The sequence below is a fragment of the Pleurodeles waltl genome, chromosome 8, assembly GCF_031143425.1.
Source record: "Pleurodeles waltl isolate 20211129_DDA chromosome 8, aPleWal1.hap1.20221129, whole genome shotgun sequence".
NCBI lineage: Eukaryota > Metazoa > Chordata > Amphibia > Caudata > Salamandridae > Pleurodeles > Pleurodeles waltl.
The window spans coordinates 1,527,568,686-1,527,586,464 of NC_090447.1; the positions used below are offsets into that span (position 1 = coordinate 1,527,568,686).

Below are 17,779 nucleotides of genomic sequence, written 5' to 3' on the forward strand. Positions count from 1 at the left end.
TCCCAGTTTTCACTGTAGCCATTATGGTGCTGTGGAGTTCGTGTTTGACAGACTCCCAGACCATATACTCTTATGGCTACCCTGCACTTACAATGTCTAAGGTTTTGTTTAGACACTGTAGGGGTACCATGCTCATGCACTGGTACCCTCACCTATGGTATAGTGCACCCTGCCTTAGGGCTGTAAGGCCTGCTAGAGGGGTGGCTTACCTATACTGCATAGGCAGTGAGAGGCTGGCATGGCACCCTGAGGGGAGTGCCATGTCGACTTACTCGTTTTGTCCTCACTAGCACACACAAGCTGGCAAGCAGTGTGTCTGTGCTGAGTGAGAGGTCTCCAGGGTGGCATAAGACATGCTGCAGCCCTTAGAGACCTTCCTTGGCATCAGGGCCCTTGGTACTAGAAGTACCAGTTACAAGGGACTTATCTGGATGCCAGGGTCTGCCAATTGTGGATACAAAAGTACAGGTTAGGGAAAGAACACTGGTGCTGGGGCCTGGTTAGCAGGCCTCAGCACACTTTCAATTGTAAACATAGCATCAGCAAAGGCAAAAAGTCAGGGGGCAACCATGCCAAGGAGGCATTTCCTTACAATGACCAAACAGAAGTTCAAAGGGTGAGAATCCTACTCCCTTCTGTGGCACCTCTCTGTAAGCGAAAAGCAGACATGGCAAGAGGACATCCCATCTCCTTTTGAGTTTTTCTGGGAGCCCCATGATCATGCCCTTTAATGTCTTGTTGAATCTCTCAACTAAGCCATTAGTTTGTGGATGGTATGGGGTAGTGAATTTATAAGTCACCCCACACTCATTCCACATGTGCTTTAGGTATGCTGACATGAAGTTGGTACCTCTGTCAGACACCACCTCCTTAGGGAAACCCACTCTGGTAAAGATACCAATGAGGGCCTTGGCTACTGCAGGGGCAGTAGTCGACCTAAGGGGAATAGCTTCAGGATACCTGGTAGCATGATCCACTACTACCAGGATATACATATTTCCTGAGGCTGTGGGAGGTTCTAGTGGACCAACTATGTCCACACCCACTCTTTCAAAGGGAACCCCCACCACTGGAAGTGGAATGAGGGGGGCCTTTGGATGTCCACCTGTCTTACCACTGGCTTGACAGGTGGGGCAGGAGAGGCAAAACTCCTTAACCATGTTGGACATATTGGGCCAGTAGAAGTGGTTGACTAACCTCTCCCACGTCTTGGTTTGTCCCAAATGTCCAGCAAGGGGAATGTCATGGGCCAATGTTAGGATGAACTTCCTGAACAGCTGAGGCACTACCACTCTCCTAGTGGCACCAGGTTTGGGGTCTCTGGCCTCAGTGTACAGGAGTCCATCTTCCCAATAGACCCTATGCGTTCCATTTTTCTTGCCTTTGGACCCTTCAGCAGCTTGCTGCCTAAGGCCTTCAAGAGAGGGACAGGTTTCTTGTCCCTTACACAGCTCCTCCCTTGAGGGTCCCCCTGGGCCTAAGAGCTCAACCTGATAAGGTTCAAGCTCCAAAGGCTCAGTTCCCTCAGAGGGCAGAACTTCTTCCTGAGAAGAGAGGTTCCCTTTCTTTTGCTGTGTTGCAGTTGGTTTCCCAACTGACTTTCCTGTTCTCTTGGTAGGCTGGGCCATTCTTCCAGACTCCAGCTCTACTTGTTCACCCTGTGCCTTGCATTGTGCTCTTGTTTTCACACACACCAGTTCAGGGATACCCAGCATTGCTGCATGGGTTTTTAGTTCTACCTCAGCCCATGCTGAGGACTCCAGGTCATTTCCAAGCAGACAGTCCACTGGGATATTTGAGGAGACCACCACCTGTTTCAGGCCATTGACCCCTCCCCATTCTAAAGTAACCATTGCCATGGGATGTACTTTTCTCTGATTGTCAGCGTTGGTGACTGTGTAAGTTTTTCCAGTCAGGTATTGGCCAGGGGAAACCAGTTTCTCTGTCACCATGGTGACACTGGCACCTGTATCCCTCAGGCCCTCTATTCTAGTCCCATTAATTAAGAGTTGCTGTCTGTATTTTTGCATGTTAGGCGGCCAGACAGCTAGTGTGGCTAAATCCACCCCACCCTCAGAAACTAGAGTAGCTTCAGTGTGGACCCTGATTTGCTCTGGGCACACTGTTGATCCCACTTGGAGACTAGCCATACCAGTGTTACCTGGATGGGAGTTTGGAGTGGAACCTTTCTTGGGACAGGCCTTGTCTCCAGTTTGGTGTCCATGCTGTTTACAGCTATGACACCAGGCCTTTTTGGGATCAAAGTTTTTACCCTTGTACCCATTGTTTTGTGAAGAGGCTCTGGGCCCACCCTCCTGTGCAGGTTTTTGGGGGCCTGTAGAAGACTCTTTACTATTTTTAGTTTTGGTTGTCTCATCACCCTTCCCCTGGGGAGTCTTTGTGACCCCTTTCTTTTGGTCACCCCCTGTTGAAGTCTTGGACACCCTTGTCTTGACCCAATGGTCCGCCTTCTTTCCCAATTCTTGGGGAGAAATTGGTCCTAGGTCTACCAGATGCTGATGCAGTTTATCATTGAAACAATTACTTAACAGGTGTTCTTTCACAAATAAATTGTACAGCCCATCATAATTACTTACACCACTGCCTTGAATCCAACCATCTAGTGTCTTCACTGAGTAGTCAACAAAGTCAACCCAGGTCTGGCTCGAGGATTTTTGAGCCCCCCTGAACCTAATCCTGTACTCCTCAGTGGAGAATCCAAAGCCCTCAATCAGGGTACCCTTCATGAGGTCATAAGATTCTGCATCTTGTCCAGAGAGTGTGAGGAGTCTATCCCTACACTTTCCTGTGAACATTTCCCAAAGGAGAGCACCCCAGTGAGATCTGTTCACTTTTCTGGTTACACAAGCCCTCTCAAAAGCTGTGAACCATTTGGTGATGTCATCACCATCTTCATATTTAGTTACAATCCCTTTAGGGATTTTCAACATGTCAGGAGAATCTCTGACCCTATTTATGTTGCTGCCACCATTGATGGGTCCTAGGCCCATCTCTTGTCTTTCCCTCTCTATGGCTAGGATCTGTCTTTCCAAAGCCAATCTTTTGGCCATCCTGGCTAACTGGATGTCCTCTTCACTGGGGCTATCCTCAGTGATTTCAGAGGTGTTGGTCTCTCCTGTGAGGGAACCAGCATCTCTGACTATTATTTTTGGAGTCAGGGTTTGAGAGACCCTGTTCTCCCTAGATAGGACTGGTAGGGGGGAATTGTCCTCCAAGTCACTATCCTCTTCCTCTGAGTTGCCACCCTCAGAGGGGTTGGCCTTTTCAAACTCTGCCAAAAGCTCCTGGAGCTGTATTTTGGTAGGTTTGGGGCCCATTGTTATTTTCTTTATTTTACAGAGTGACCTTAGCTCCCTCATCTTAAGATGGAGGTAAGGTGTGGTGTCGAGTTCCACCACAGTCACATCTGTGCTAGACATTTTGCTTCTAAAAGTTGGAATACTTTTTAAGAATCTACAACTGGTTCTAGAATCTAATTCAAACTTTTACAAACTTTTAAACTCTAAAAGAAATGCTAAACAGGGACTTAACACACAAGGCCCTAGCAGGACTTTTAAGAATTTAGAAAACTTTTCAAATTGCAAAAATCAATTTCTAATGACAATTTTGGAATTTGTCGTGTGATCAGGTATTGGCTGAGTAGTCCAGCAAATGCAAAGTCTTGTACCCCACCGCTGATCCACCAATGTAGGAAGTTGGCTCTGTATGTGCTATTTCAAAGTAAGGAATAGCATGCACAGAGTCCAAGGGTTCCCCTTAGAGGTAAAATAGTGGTAAAAATAGATAATACTAATGCTCTATTTTGTGGTAGTGTGGTCGAGCAGTAGGCTTATCCAAGGAGTAGTGTTAAGCATTTGTTGTACATACACATAGACAATAAATGAGGTACACACACTCAGAGACAAATCCAGCCAATAGGTTTTTATATAGAAAAATATCTTTTCTTAGTTTATTTTAAGAACCACAGGTTCAAATTCTACATGTAATAGCTCATTTGAAAGGTATTGCAGGTAAGTACTTTAGGAACTCTAAGTCATAAAAATTGCATGTATACTTTTCAAGTTATTGACAAATAGCTGTTTTAAAAGTGGACACTTAGTGCAATTTTCACAGTTCCTAGGGGAGGTAAGTTTTGGTTAGTTTTACCAGGTAAGTAAGACACTTACAGGGTTCAGTTCTTGGTCCAAGGTAGCCCACCGTTGGGGGTTCAGAGCAACCCCAAAGTCACCACACCAGTAGCTCAGGGCCGGTCAGGTGCAGAGTTCAAAGTGGTGCCCAAAACACATAGGCTAGAATGGAGAGAAGGGGGTGCCCCGGTTCCGGTCTGCTTGCAGGTAAGTACCCGCGTCTTCGGAGGGCAGACCAGGGGGGTTTTGTAGGGCACCGGGGGGGACACAAGTCCACACAGAAATTTCACCCTCAGCAGCGCGGGGGCGGCCGGGTGCAGTGTAGAAACAAGCGTCGGGTTTGTAATGGAAGTCAATGGGAGATCTAGGGATCTCTTCAGCGCTGCAGGCAGGCAAGGGGGGGGTTCCTCGGGGAAACCTCCACTTGGTCAAGGGAGAGGGACTCCTGGGGGTCACTCCTCCAGTGAAAGTCCGGTCCTTCAGGTCCTGGGGGCTGCGGGTGCAGGGTCTCTCCCAGGTGTCGGGACTTAGGATTCAAAGAGTCGCGGTCAGGGGAAGCCTCGGGATTCCCTCTGCAGGCGGCGCTGTGGGGGCTCAGGGGGGACAGGTTTTTGTACTCACAGTCTTAGAGTAGTCCTGGGGTCCCTCCTGAGGTGTTGGATCGCCACCAGCCGAGTCGGAGTCGCCGGGTGCAGTGTTGCAAGTCTCACGCTTCTTGCGGGGAGCTTGCAGGGATCTTTAAAGCTGCTGGAAACAAAGTTGCAGCTTTTCTTGGAGCAGGTCCGCTGTCCTCGGGAGTTTCTTGTCTTCTCGAAGCAGGGGCAGTCCTCAGAGGATGTCGAGGTCGCTGGTCCCTTTGGAAGGCGTCGCTGGAGCAGGATCTTTGGAAGGCAGGAGACAGGCCGGTGAGTTTCTGGAGCCAAGGCAGTTGTCGTCTTCTGGTCTTCCTCTGCAGGGGTTTTCAGCTAGGCAGTCCTTCTTCTTGTAGTTGCAGGAATCTAATTTTCTAGGGTTCAGGGGAGCCCTTAAATACTAAATTTAAGGGCGTGTTTAGGTCTGGGGGGTTAGTAGCCAATGGCTACTAGCCCTGAGGGTGGGTACACCCTCTTTGTGCCTCCTCCCAAGGGGAGGGGGTCACAATCCTAACCCTATTGGGGGAATCCTCCATCTGCAAGATGGAGGATTTCTAAAAGTCAGAGTCACCTCAGCTCAGGACACCTTAGGGGCTGTCCTGACTGGCCAGTGACTCCTCCTTGTTTTTCTCATTATTTTCTCCGGCCTTGCCGCCAAAAGTGGGGCCTGGTCGGAGGGGGCGGGCAACTCCACTAGCTGGAGTGTCCTGCTGGGTTGGCACAAAGGAGGTGAGCCTTTGAGGCTCACCGCCAGGTGTGACAATTCCTGCCTGGGAGAGGTGTTAGCATCTCCACCCAGTGCAGGCTTTGTTACTGGCCTCAGAGTGACAAAGGCACTCTCCCCATGGGGCCAGCAACATGTCTCGGTTTGTGGCAGGCTGCTAAAACTAGTCAGCCTACACAGATAGTCGGTTAAGTTTCAGGGGGCACCTCTAAGGTGCCCTCTGTGGTGTATTTTACAATAAAATGCACACTGGCATCAGTGTGCATTTATTGTGCTGAGAAGTTTGATACCAAACTTCCCAGTTTTCAGTGTAGCCATTATGGTGCTGTGGAGTTCGTGTTTGACAAACTCCCAGACCATATACTCTTATGGCTACCCTGCACTTACAATGTCTAAGGTTTTGTTTAGACACTGTAGGGGTACCATGCTCATGCACTGGTACCCTCACCTATGGTATAGTGCACCCTGCCTTAGGGCTGTAAGGCCTGCTAGAGGGGTGTCTTACCTATACTGCATAGGCAGTGAGAGGCTGGCATGGCACCCTGAGGGGAGTGCCATGTCGACTTACTCGTTTTGTCCTCACTAGCACACACAAGCTGGCAAGCAGTGTGTCTGTGCTGAGTGAGAGGTCTCCAGGGTGGCATAAGACATGCTGCAGCCCTTAGAGACCTTCCTTGGCATCAGGGCCCTTGGTACTAGAAGTACCAGTTACAAGGGACTTATCTGGATGCCAGGGTCTGCCAATTGTGGATACAAAAGTACAGGTTAGGGAAAGAACACTGGTGCTGGGGCCTGGTTAGCAGGCCTCAGCACACTTTCAATTGTAAACATAGCATCAGCAAAGGCAAAAAGTCAGGGGGCAACCATGCCAAGGAGGCATTTCCTTACAAAGGGCTACCCTGAACCCTAGAAAATTAGATTCCTGCAACTACAAGAAGAAGGACTGCCTAGCTGAAAACCCCTGCAGAGGAAGACCAGAAGACGACAACTGCCTTGGCTCCAGAAACTCACCGGCCTGTCTCCTGCCTTCCAAAGATCCTGCTCCAGCGACGCCTTCCAAAGGGACCAGCGACCTCGACATCCTCTGAGGACTGCCCCTGCTTCGAAAAGACAAGAAACTCCCCAGGACAGCGGACCTGCTCCAAGAAAGGCTGCAACTTTGTTTCCAGCAGCCTTGAAAGAACCCTGCAAGCTCCCCGCAAGAAGCGTGAGACTTGCAACACTGCACCCGGCGACCCCGACTCGGCTGGTGGAGATCCAACACCTCAGGAGGGACCCCAGGACTACTCTGATACTGTGAGTACCAAAACCTGTCCCCCCTGAGCCCCCCCAGCGCCGCCTGCAGAGGGAATCCCGAGGCTTCCCCTGACCGCGACTCTTTGAACCCAAAGTCCCGACGCCTGGGAGAGACCCTGCACCCGCAGCCCCCAGGACCTGAAGGACCGGACTTTCACTGGAGAAGTGACCCCCAGGAGTCCCTCTCCCTTGCCCAAGTGGAGGTTTCCCCGAGGAACCCCCCCCTTGCCTGCCTGCAGCGCTGAAGAGATCCCGAGATCTCTCATAGACTAACATTGCGAACCCGACGCCTGTTTCTACACTGCACCCGGCCGCCCCCGCGCTGCTGAGGGTGAAATTTCTGTGTGGACTTGTGTCCCCCCCGGTGCCCTACAAAACCCCCCTGGTCTGCCCTCCGAAGACGCGGGTACTTACCTGCAAGCAGACCGGAACCGGGGCACCCCCTTCTCTCCATTCTAGCCTATGTGTTTTGGGCACCACTTTGGACTCTGCACCGACCGGCCCTGAGCTGCTGGTGTGGTGACTTTGGGGTTGCTCTGAACCCCCAACGGTGGGCTACCTTGGACCAAGAACTGAACCCTGTAAGTGTCTTACTTACCTGGTAAAACTAACCAAAACTTACCTCCCCTAGGAACTGTGAAAATTGCACTAAGTGTCCACTTTTAAAACAGCTATTTGTCAATAACTTGAAAAGTATACATGCAATTTTTATGATTTAAAGTTCCTAAAGTACTTACCTGCAATACCTTTCAAATGAGATATTACATGTAGAATTTGAACCTGTGGTTCTTAAAATAAACTAAGAAAAGATATTTTTCTATACAAAAACCTATTGGCTGGATTTGTCTCTGAGTGTGTGTACCTCATTTATTGTCTATGTGTATGTACAACAAATGCTTAACACTACTCCTTGGATAAGCCTACTGCTCGACCACACTACCACAAAATAGAGCATTAGTATTATCTATTTTTACCACTATTTTACCTCTAAGAGGAACCCTTGGACTCTGTGCATGCTATTCCTTACTTTGAAATAGCACATACAGAGCCAACTTCCTACACTCTGCAAATCCAAAAAGGTACTGTTTGCGGGTCTTCCTGACACCATAGCTGGCCCACGATGCCGCGGCCGGCCTGAACTGTTGCTTTCGTTGATCACGACGCTGTGATAGCCCCAGGTGGTGCTATCGACTTCAAGGAACTGTATTTTTACAAAATTCATATCTTTAGCACTACATGTTGGATTTTGATCATTTTGGTCTTGTTTTACACAGTTAAATATTGGCTATTTTTCTAAAACTGGTGTGGTGTTCTTTTGTAGCGTTTTCACTGTATTACTGTGTGTTTTGTGCAAATGCCTCACACAATGCTTCTGAGATAAGCCTGACTGCTCGTGCCAAGCTACCAAGGGGGTGAACAGGGGTTATCTAACCAAGTATCTCCATTATCCTGACTAGAGTGAGGGTCCCTTCTTGGGCAGGGTGCAAACCGACTGCCAACTAGAGACCCCATTTCTAACAGGGCCCCTTTGAGGGAGCCTGCAGGACCATTATGCCACTGGTGGCAATGTGTGCTTTTTGAGACCAAAAACTTTTTTCTTTTTGCCAGTGGTTGTTACAATGGTGAGGGCCTGGTAGCTCCCACAACAATAAAGTGTTACAAAAGTCATGTCTAAACAAGAAATGCATTGACTAAACCAAAAGACTCACAAAAAATGTTGGATAGGTTGGCTTTGCCAGTGCTTGTTTATTTTCATGCTTCCCATAATATTGTTGAAAATGGTTACAATTATTTTTCTAATAGGAATATTTTTTGGAAATACTAGCATGCATCAACACATTTAACTAAGTGACGCTTCAAAGAAACAGCACCTAAAATGTCCTAATTGCTTTCAAAATAAAATGTAAAAAAAAAAAGAATGCAAAGATAACTCTTACAAGCTTCTGCAAACATTTTCATCTAATCAGAGAGCATTCTGGGATTATTATACCTAGCCTCATATTGTTAAACTGTTCAAACGTGTGTACACTTTTTTTTTATTTTTTTACTGGAATCACTGCCAGTAGTGCAGTGTGACCTTAAAACATTTATTCACATCGCTCACCATAATAATGAAGGCTTTTCATTATTGAACCATAAATACAAGTTTGAACAGCATTAGCAAATGGACACACATTACCTCAACTGCAGACAGTTACCTTCTCTGTAAAATGGCAGCCAAAGAGTTTGTGCTGCAGGGGGGTGGGCCTACTTGTCCCAAGAACAAAGTAAACATGACATCTTGTTGCCCTTGACCTCAAACAATATGTTCCGGTCATCGGGTGATAGAAATTCGCAACCCTGTTCCTGTTATCTAGTGGGCTTTTATCCCCTGGGGGAGCAGAAAAACTTTTTTTTTTTTTTTTTTGGGGGGGGGGGGTTATTGTCACACTCCTACAATTAAAAATAAGCATTGACAAAGACAATAGGTCTCATCAACCTACTGCCTTTGTCAATGGAGTGGGGGTAGTGGATGGGAGGGTGGGCGGGGATGTCACAAACTGGTGGCCCACGTCCTTTGCTGCTGCAGTGCTAAAGGTGGTGCACAGAAGGGGCAGAGCAGCAATAAGACTGTATCTATATTTAGGCCCCAAAGATAGTCGCACAGCAGGAGTAAGCGGTCTTGTGTCACCCAGATCATTGAGAAGCCACGGAAAGAATTGTAAAACCCAGACATGAAGGAAGGCAGATGGGGAGGAAATAAATCAGAGACAGGGGCAGGGAAAAGAAGCAACAAGGGGCGGGGATATGGCACATACCATAATAACAACAACAAGAACAACAACGAGACAAGCAGAAAGGCAGAAGCAGAGGACAAGAAACTAGCAAAAAAGGCACAAACAGAGGGGCAAGAAACAGGCACAAACAGAGAAACTAGCAGAAAGGCAGAAACAGAGACCAGAGAACGAGCAGAGAGGCACATAGGGCAATAAATTAGCAGAAAGGCACAGAGGGCAAGAAACAAGCAGAGAGGCACAAACAGGGGGCAAAAAACAAGCAGAAAGGCACAGCTCAAAACACAAATGCCAATGTTAAACTTACAAGCCAAAACAAAAAAGAAAGCAGGCATATGAAACAAGGGTGTGACAGAGCTTTCCTTTAGCGCTGTCTGTTTAACATGTTTTCAATCTCACAGACTTAATGGTGCATGTTAGACCCGACAGCCTTAGGGTGGTCTGCCCCCAACTTTTTGCCTACCTCCCTACGTTTTTCTGATCTCATTTTTGCCAGTTCTAGGACTATGTGCACTTTACCACTGTTGACCAGTGCTAAAGAGCTTGTGCTCACTCCCCTAAAACATGCAAACATTGGCTCATACACAATTAGTATATTAAATTTACCTATACATCTCTACTGAAGTGCACTAGATGTGCCCAGGACCTGTAACTTAAATGCTACTAGTGAACCTGCAGCACTGATTGTGCCACCCACATAAGTAACCCCCTAACCATGTCTCAGGCCTGCCATTGCAAGGCCTGTGTGTGCAGTTTTACTGCCACTTTAACTTAGCATTTAAAACTACTTACCAATCCTTAAATTCCCCTTTTCTTACATATCCGTCACCCCTAAGGTAGGCCCTCTGTAACCCATAAGGCAGGGTGCTATGTAGGTAAGAGGCAGGACATGTACTTATAAGTTTTACATATCCTAGTAGTGAAAAACTCCCAAAGTCGTTTTTCACTACAGCGAAGTCTGCTCCGCCCATAGGCCAGCATCGGAAATTCCCTTATATACTTTTGAGTGGTAATTTCTTATCTGAGTAGACTGGTCATATTTGGTATGGTTGGAATGGTAGTAAGAAGTTCTACTTACTGCTCAGGTAGGAAAGCTCCAGGGGTTCATGCATTCACTTCAGACGTGCATGGTCATAACCCACAGATCACTGATTGAATCATGGCTGGCGCACTGTGTACCAGTGACACGCACCACAAGTTCCCATCCTGTGAAAAATCTCTGTGAATAAATAAGTTAGTCATTAGTTTAAAAATGTTATTGCATGCAGGATAAGGTGCACAGAACAGACGCAAACTCACAAAACGCACAAAGGGGTTCCGTGTTTTAGTGCTTCCAGGGCTTCTGAAAGAAAAATTATAACTTTTTAAAGGACAGTCGATGTGTGTTTGTTGGATTTTTTTTTTTTTTTTTTTTTTTAAATTGTACTGAATCAACTTTTTATACTCAATAAAAGTGAAGGGTTCTCTTTCAATGTTTCAGTTAACGCAGGTTTAATCAGAGTTTGGAGTATTTGTGGTTTGAAAATCCTAATCCGAACAAAGTTGCACAAAGTGTCCAGAAGGGTTCCAGAAGCCGTGGAAGCTCGCGGACAGGTCGCTATGTGGGTTTGGTCACCGGGGCACAGAAAACACTGGTGATTTATCAATCAATCAATCATAGGATTTATAAAGCGCTCTACATACCCGTGAGGGTTTCAAGGCGCTGGTAGTTGGGGGCTTCACTTACAACCCCTTGTCTGGTTGCAGCCCCAGCGATCCGTACCTGGCAAACCGTTTCCGTATCAAAATATAAATAAACAAACAAAAATAAAATAACAATACATTTAAAAAAAATCACTGAACTTCCTGAAGGAGCCCGTTTTGGACCCCGTTCGGCAAGACGAACCGATATTTTACTCAACGTTCCTCGTCACAGAACGAGAGGGGCCTGGTTCTTACCGCTCCCGGCTCCTACGCAGTCAGCCGGCTCGACTCGCCCTTCCTCCCGCAACACAGAGACCGCAGCCGGGTCAAGCGCGGGACGGGAGCGGGAAACGCGCATGCGCAACAAGGTGCCTCGAACACTTTATGTGACCGCTCTGCGCATGCTCCGAAGAATCCGTTGATTTCACAGCGCATGCGGAGAGGCAAGACACTCCCCTCAAGCGCACGCTCCGTGTGAAGCAATCCGCTCCTTACACTAACGCGTACGTAAAAACAACAGACTGCTCTGATGCGCGTGCTCAGAGTGAAGCAACGCTCTCGTTATACCTTGTGAGTAAACACGACACGATCGTTGGCGCATGCCCAGAGGAAAGAACCGGGCTCTTGTCCTTCCGCGTGCGTAAACACAAGACACTGCTCCCGTGCGCATACTCAGAGTGAAGCAACGCGCTCTTGAACTTCCGCCGCGTGCCTAAGCACAGGACCCGACTCTCACGCGCGTGCTCATCCATCTCTGCCAGGGACCACGCATCAGGGGTTAGCCTGACACATTCTGGTGGCGATGTCCGCATCACTGCACTAAAATGCATTAGTAACGCATATTACAGCACCAGGATGCCACCCAACAAGATGCACTATATGTGGAGCTGCAGTGAGTTCATGCTGCCCACTAGAGATTGTGCTCTCTCGATACACTGGCTTCTCTCATTCTTGTTTAGTTTTATTCAGTGATCAGCTCCGTGATAGGGTTGCGGCCATGTGGGGAATTATTTTAAGACCATAGCCAAGCAGAGCCCAGGTCTGAGTGCTGTGTGGTCAGTGGTGTCTACTTGGCCCATAGACCAGTTCAGGCAGCGGACATAACTCTGTTTTCCCTTGGATGACAATGAAGGGTGGGGGTTGCGCTCACTGTCAAGGTAGATTCAGTCTTCCTTGCTGCCAGGGGTGGAATTGAACAATCACCGAGCAAGCACACCTAACACGTGCCGTGCCACATGAGTGGCAGCCAGGAATCTAGGCGCTTGACACAGTGACTAAGTGTACCCTCACCCGAGAGTCAGTTCTAATACTGGCCTACACAGCTGACAGCCCTGCGCATATGATCCCCTGCACTCATCGCTGTTTAAAAGCCGTTGCTGATCTTTTTGGTAAACTGCAGTTTTCTCCTACCTCTATAAATATATAAATATATATATATATATATATATATATATATATATATATATATATATGGAAAATGTCACTTACCCAGTGTACATCTGTTTGTGGCATGAGACGCTGCAGATTCACATGCTTTGCACATCCCGCCATCTAGTGTTGGGCTCGGAGTGTTACAAGTTGTTTTACTTCGAAGAAGTCTTTTCGAGTCACAAGATCGAGGGACTCCTCCCCTTTCGTCTCCATTGCGCATGGGCGTCGACTCCATCTTAGATTGTTTTCCCCGCAGAGGGTGAGGTAGGAGTTGTGTATTATAGTAATAGTGCCCATGCAATGGAGTAAATATGTATGTACATAATGTGGTTTAAAGTGATATATTTACAAATGTTCAAGATCAACTTTGAAACGGCTACAGGCTCCCGGGGAGGCGGGTGGGCGCATGTGAATCTGCAGCGTCTCATACCACGAACAGATGTACACTGGGTAAGTGACATTTTCCGTTCAATGGCATGGGTAGCTGCAGATACACATGCTTTGCATAGACTAGTAAGCAGTTATCTCCCCAAAAGCGGTGGCTCAGCCTGTAGGAGTTGAAGTTGTTTGAAATAAAGTTCGCAGTACTGCTTGTCCTACTGTGGCTTGTTGTGTTGTTAACACATCCACGCAGTAATGTTTGGTAAACGTATGAGGCGTAGACCATGTGGCTGCCTTACATATTTCAGTCATTGGAATGTTTCCTAGAAAGGCCATAGTAGCACCTTTCTTCCTAGTTGAATGTGCCTTTGGTGTTATAGGCAGTTCTCTTTTTGCTTTGAGATAACAGGTTTGAATACATTTAACTATCCATCTAGCAATGCCTTGTTTGGATATTGGATTCCCTGTATGAGGTTTTTGAAAAGCAACGAACAGTTGTTTTGTTTTCCGTATTTGTTTTGTTCTATCAATGTAGTACATTAAAGCTCTTTTGATGTCTAATGTATGTAGTGCTCTTTCAGCTACAGAATCTGGTTCTGGAAAGAACACTGGTAGTTCTACAGTTTGATTTAAGTGAAACAGTGATATGACTTTTGGTAAGAACTTTGGATTAGTTCGTAAAACTACTTTATGCTTGTTTATTTGAATAAAGGGTTCTTGTATGGTAAATGCCTGTATTTCACTTACTCTTGTTAGAGATGTGATGGCAATGAAAAACGCAACTTTCCATGTTAAATATTGTATCTCACAAGTGCATGGGTTCAAACGGTGGACCCATGAGCCGTGTTAAGACAATGTTGAGGTTCCACAAAGGAACTGGTGGTGTTCTTGGTGGTATAATTCTTTTTAGGCCATCCATAAAAGCCTTTATGACTGGGATCCTAAAGAGTGAAGTCGAATGCGTAATTTGCAGATAAGCTGAAATTGCGGTGAGATGTATTTTAATGGATGAAAAAGCTAGCTTTGACTTTTGTAAGTGCAGTAAGTAGCTTACGATGTCTTTTGCAGATGCGTGTAAGGGTTGAATTTGATTATTATGGCAGTAATAAACAAATCGTTTCCATTTATTCGCATAGGTTTTCTAGCTTGTTTTATGACCTCCATATATTCATGTGAAAGGTCTAGATGTCAGAATTCTAAGATTTCAGGAGCCAAATTGCTAGATTCAGTGATGCTGGATTTGGGTGTCTGATCTGTTGTTTGTGTTGAGTTAACAGATCTGGTCTGTTTGGCAGTTTGACATGAGGCACCACTGAAAAGGTCTAGTAGTGTTGTGTACTAGAGTTGTCTTGCCCAAGTTGGTGCTATTAGTATGAGTTTGAGTTTGTTTTGACTCAATTTGTTTACTAGATATGGAAGGAGTGCGAGAGGAGGAAAAGCGTATGCAAATATCCCTGACCAACTCATCCATAATGCATTGCCCTGAGACTGATCCTGTGGTACCTGGATGCAAAGTTTTGGCATTTTGCGTTTTCTTTTGTTGCAAATAGATCTATTTGTGGTGTTCCCCATCTTTGGAAGTAAGTGTTTAGTATTTGGGGTTGAATCTTCCATTCGTGGATCTGTTGGTGATTCAGAGAGAGATTGTCTGCTAACTGGTTCTGAATTCCTGGAATGAACTGCGCTATTAGGCGAATGTGGTTGTGAATCGCCCAATGCCAAATTTTCTGTGCCAGAGACACAACTGTGTTGAGTGTGTTCCTCCCTGTTTCTTCAGATAATACATAGTTGTCATGTTGTCTGTTTTGACAAGAATGTGTTTGTGTGTTATTATCGGTTGAAAAGCTTTCAACGCTAGAAATACTGCCAGTAATTCTAAGTGATTTATGTGAAACTGTCTCTGTTGAGGGTCCCATTGTCCTTGGATGCTGTGTTGGTTGAGGTCTGCTCCCCACCCTATCATTGAGGCATCCGTTGTTATTGCGTATTGAGGCACTGGGTCTTGGAAAGGCCGCCCTTTGTTTAAATTTATAGTGTTCCACCATTGAAGCGAGGTGTATGTTTGGCGGTCTATCAACACTAGATCTTGAAGTTGACCCTGTGCCTGTGACCATTGTGATGCTAGGCATTGTTGTAAGGGCCGCATGTGCAATCTTGCGTTTGGGACAATGGCTATGCATAAGGACATCATGCCTAGTAGTTTCATCACTATTTTGACCTGTACCTTTTGTTTTGGGTGCATGGCCTGTATTACATTGTAAAATGCTTGTACCCTTTGTGGACTTGGAGTGGCAATCCCTTTTGTTGTGTTGATTGTTGCTCCTAAGTATTGTTGTACTTGACACGGCTGAAGGTGTGACTTGTAGTTGAGTGAGAAACCTAGTTTGTGAAGGGTTTCTATGACATACTTTGTGTGTTGTGAGCACCGTTCCTGCGTGTTGGTTTTTATTAACCAATCGTCTAGGTACGGGAACACATGTATTTGCTGTCTTCTGATATGAGCAGCCACTACTGCCAGGCATTTTGTAAAAACCCTTGGGGCAGTTGTTATCCCGAATGGCAACACTTTGAATTGGTAATCTACCCTTTGGAATACAAACCTTAAGTACTTTCTGTATGAAGGATGTATCGGTATATGGAAGTATGCATCCTTTAGGTCTAGTGTTGTCATGTAATCTTGTTGTTTGAGCAATGGGATTACGTCCTGCAGTGTCACCATGTGAAAGTGATCTGATTTGATGTAGATATTTAATGTTCTGAGATCTAATATAGGTCTTAGAGTTTTGTCTTTTTTGGGTATGAGAAAGTACAGTGAGTAGACTCCTCTTCCTCTCTGATGAATTGGTACTAACTCTATTGCATCTATTTGCACCAACGCCTGAACTTCTAGTTGTAGAAGATCTATGTGTTGTTTTGACATGTTGTGTGTTTTCGGTGGGACATTTGGAGGGAATTCTAGAAATTCTATGCAATAACCATGTTGGATAATGGTTAAGACCCACGTGTCTGTTGTTATTTCCTCCCAGTTTTTGTAGAACTTGGTTAGTCTCCCCCCCACTGGTGTTGTGTGTTGGGGATTCGTGACATGTAAGTCACTGTTTGTTTTGTGGAGTTTTGGGACTTTGGAACTTCCCTCGATTCTTTGGGAATTGTCCCCCTCTATATTGTCCCCGAAAAGTTCCCCGCTGGTATTGGCTCTGATAAGTGGGCCTTGTTTGTGAGGTTGTGGGTTCAGTGCTTAGTCCTCGAAACCCCCCTCGAAATTGTGATCTTCGAAATGTGCCTCTGCTCTGTGGGGAGTAGAGTGCGCCCATGGCTTTGGCCGTATCAGTGTCTTTTTTAAGTTTCTCGATAGCAGTGTCCACCTCCGGCCCAAACAACTGCTGTCCGTTAAATGGCATATTCAGCACGGCTTGTTGTATTTCCGGCTTGAATCCAGATGTCCGCAGCCATGCATGTCTCCTTATTGTTACTGCTGTATTGACAGTCCTAGCAGCTGTGTCTGCTGCATCCATTGCTGACCGTATCTGATTGTTCGAGATACACTGTCCTTCCTCTACCACTTTTTGCGCTCTTTTTTGAAACTCCTTGGGCAAATGTTCTATAAAATGTTGCATTTCGTTCCAATGAGCCCTGTCATATCTCGCCAACAAGGCTTGTGAATTGGCAATGCGCCATTGGTTGGCTGCTTGTGCCGCCACTCTTTTCCCAGCCGCATCGAAATTACGACTCTCCTTGTCTGGAGGTGGTGCGTCTCCTGAGGTGTGTGAGTTCGCCCTCTTGCGTGCTGCACCTACTACCACAGAGTCTGGTGTTAACTGTTGTGTGATGTACACAGGGTCTGTTGGTGGCGGTTTATATTTTTTCTCCACCCTTGGAGTTATTGCCCTTCCTTTGACAGGCTCTTCAAACACTTGTTTCGAGTGTTTTAGCATTCCAGGTAGCATGGGGAGGCTCTGGTACTGGCTATGTGTGGACGATAGTGTGTTAAATAGAAAGTCATCTTCAATTGGCTCTGTATGCAGGCTAACATTATGAAACGCTGCTGCCCTTGACACCACTTGTGTGTAGGCGGTAGAGTCCTCAGGTGGTGACGGTCTGGCTGGATAACAGTCGGGACTGTTATCTGACACTGGCGCATCATAAAGATCCCACGCGTCTGGATCATCCTGACTCATCCCTGTATGAGTTGGGGATTGCATCATTGGTGGAGTTGCTACCGGTGATGGCTGTGGAGAGCATTGTGGAGATGGTGGCGGGGTTACTTGTTTAGCTACCTTTGCCTGTGGCTGCTTGTCTTTCTCTTGGAAGGCAAGTTTTTGTTTCATCCGAATAGGAGGGAGAGTACTGATCTTCCCTGTTTCTTTTTGGATGTGGAGCCTTCTTTGTGTGTAATCTGGCTCCATTGACTCTAGTTCCTGTCCAAATCTATGTGTTTGCATTTGTGAGGACAGGCCTTGTTCCTCTGTGTAGGAACTTGTTTTCGGTTCCGAGGCCGGATGTTTCGGTACCGAAACCTTTTCGGCTGCCTTTTTCGGCTCCAACGCCACTTTTTTGCTCTTCGGCGTCGTGATCTCTCGGTGCCGACTTGCCTCGGTGCCGCTCTCTCGGTGCCGAGATTGCTCTGACCCGGTGTCTCGGGGTCGAGTCTGCTCTGTGCCGGTATCTCGACCGGAGTCGGATGACTTCGACACATGCATGCCCTTTTTC

At 46.6% G+C, this 17,779-nt stretch overlaps 1 protein-coding gene across 17 annotated transcripts in view; it reads right to left on the bottom strand.

The window, feature by feature from the left end:
- LOC138248918 (zinc finger protein ZFP2-like) overlaps positions 1-11,752 on the bottom strand; it is a 226,632-nt gene extending 214,880 nt beyond the window's left edge. For 4 of the 17 annotated variants that reach the window (XM_069202921.1, XM_069202919.1, XM_069202914.1 and 1 more), the window contains exons 1-3: positions 11,513-11,598; positions 11,258-11,336; positions 10,653-10,793 (exon numbers count right to left, since the gene is read on the bottom strand). In XM_069202921.1, the coding sequence (XP_069059022.1) occupies positions 10,653-10,686 (34 nt within the window). In that variant the 5' untranslated portion in view covers positions 10,687-10,793; positions 11,258-11,336; positions 11,513-11,598. Of the gene's footprint in view, positions 1-10,652; positions 10,794-11,257; positions 11,337-11,459 lie in introns of all 17 variants that reach the window. The other 13 variants (XM_069202911.1, XM_069202912.1, XM_069202910.1 and 10 more) reach the window with 11 other exon arrangements.
- Between the last annotated feature and the right edge of the window lie 6,027 nt (positions 11,753-17,779).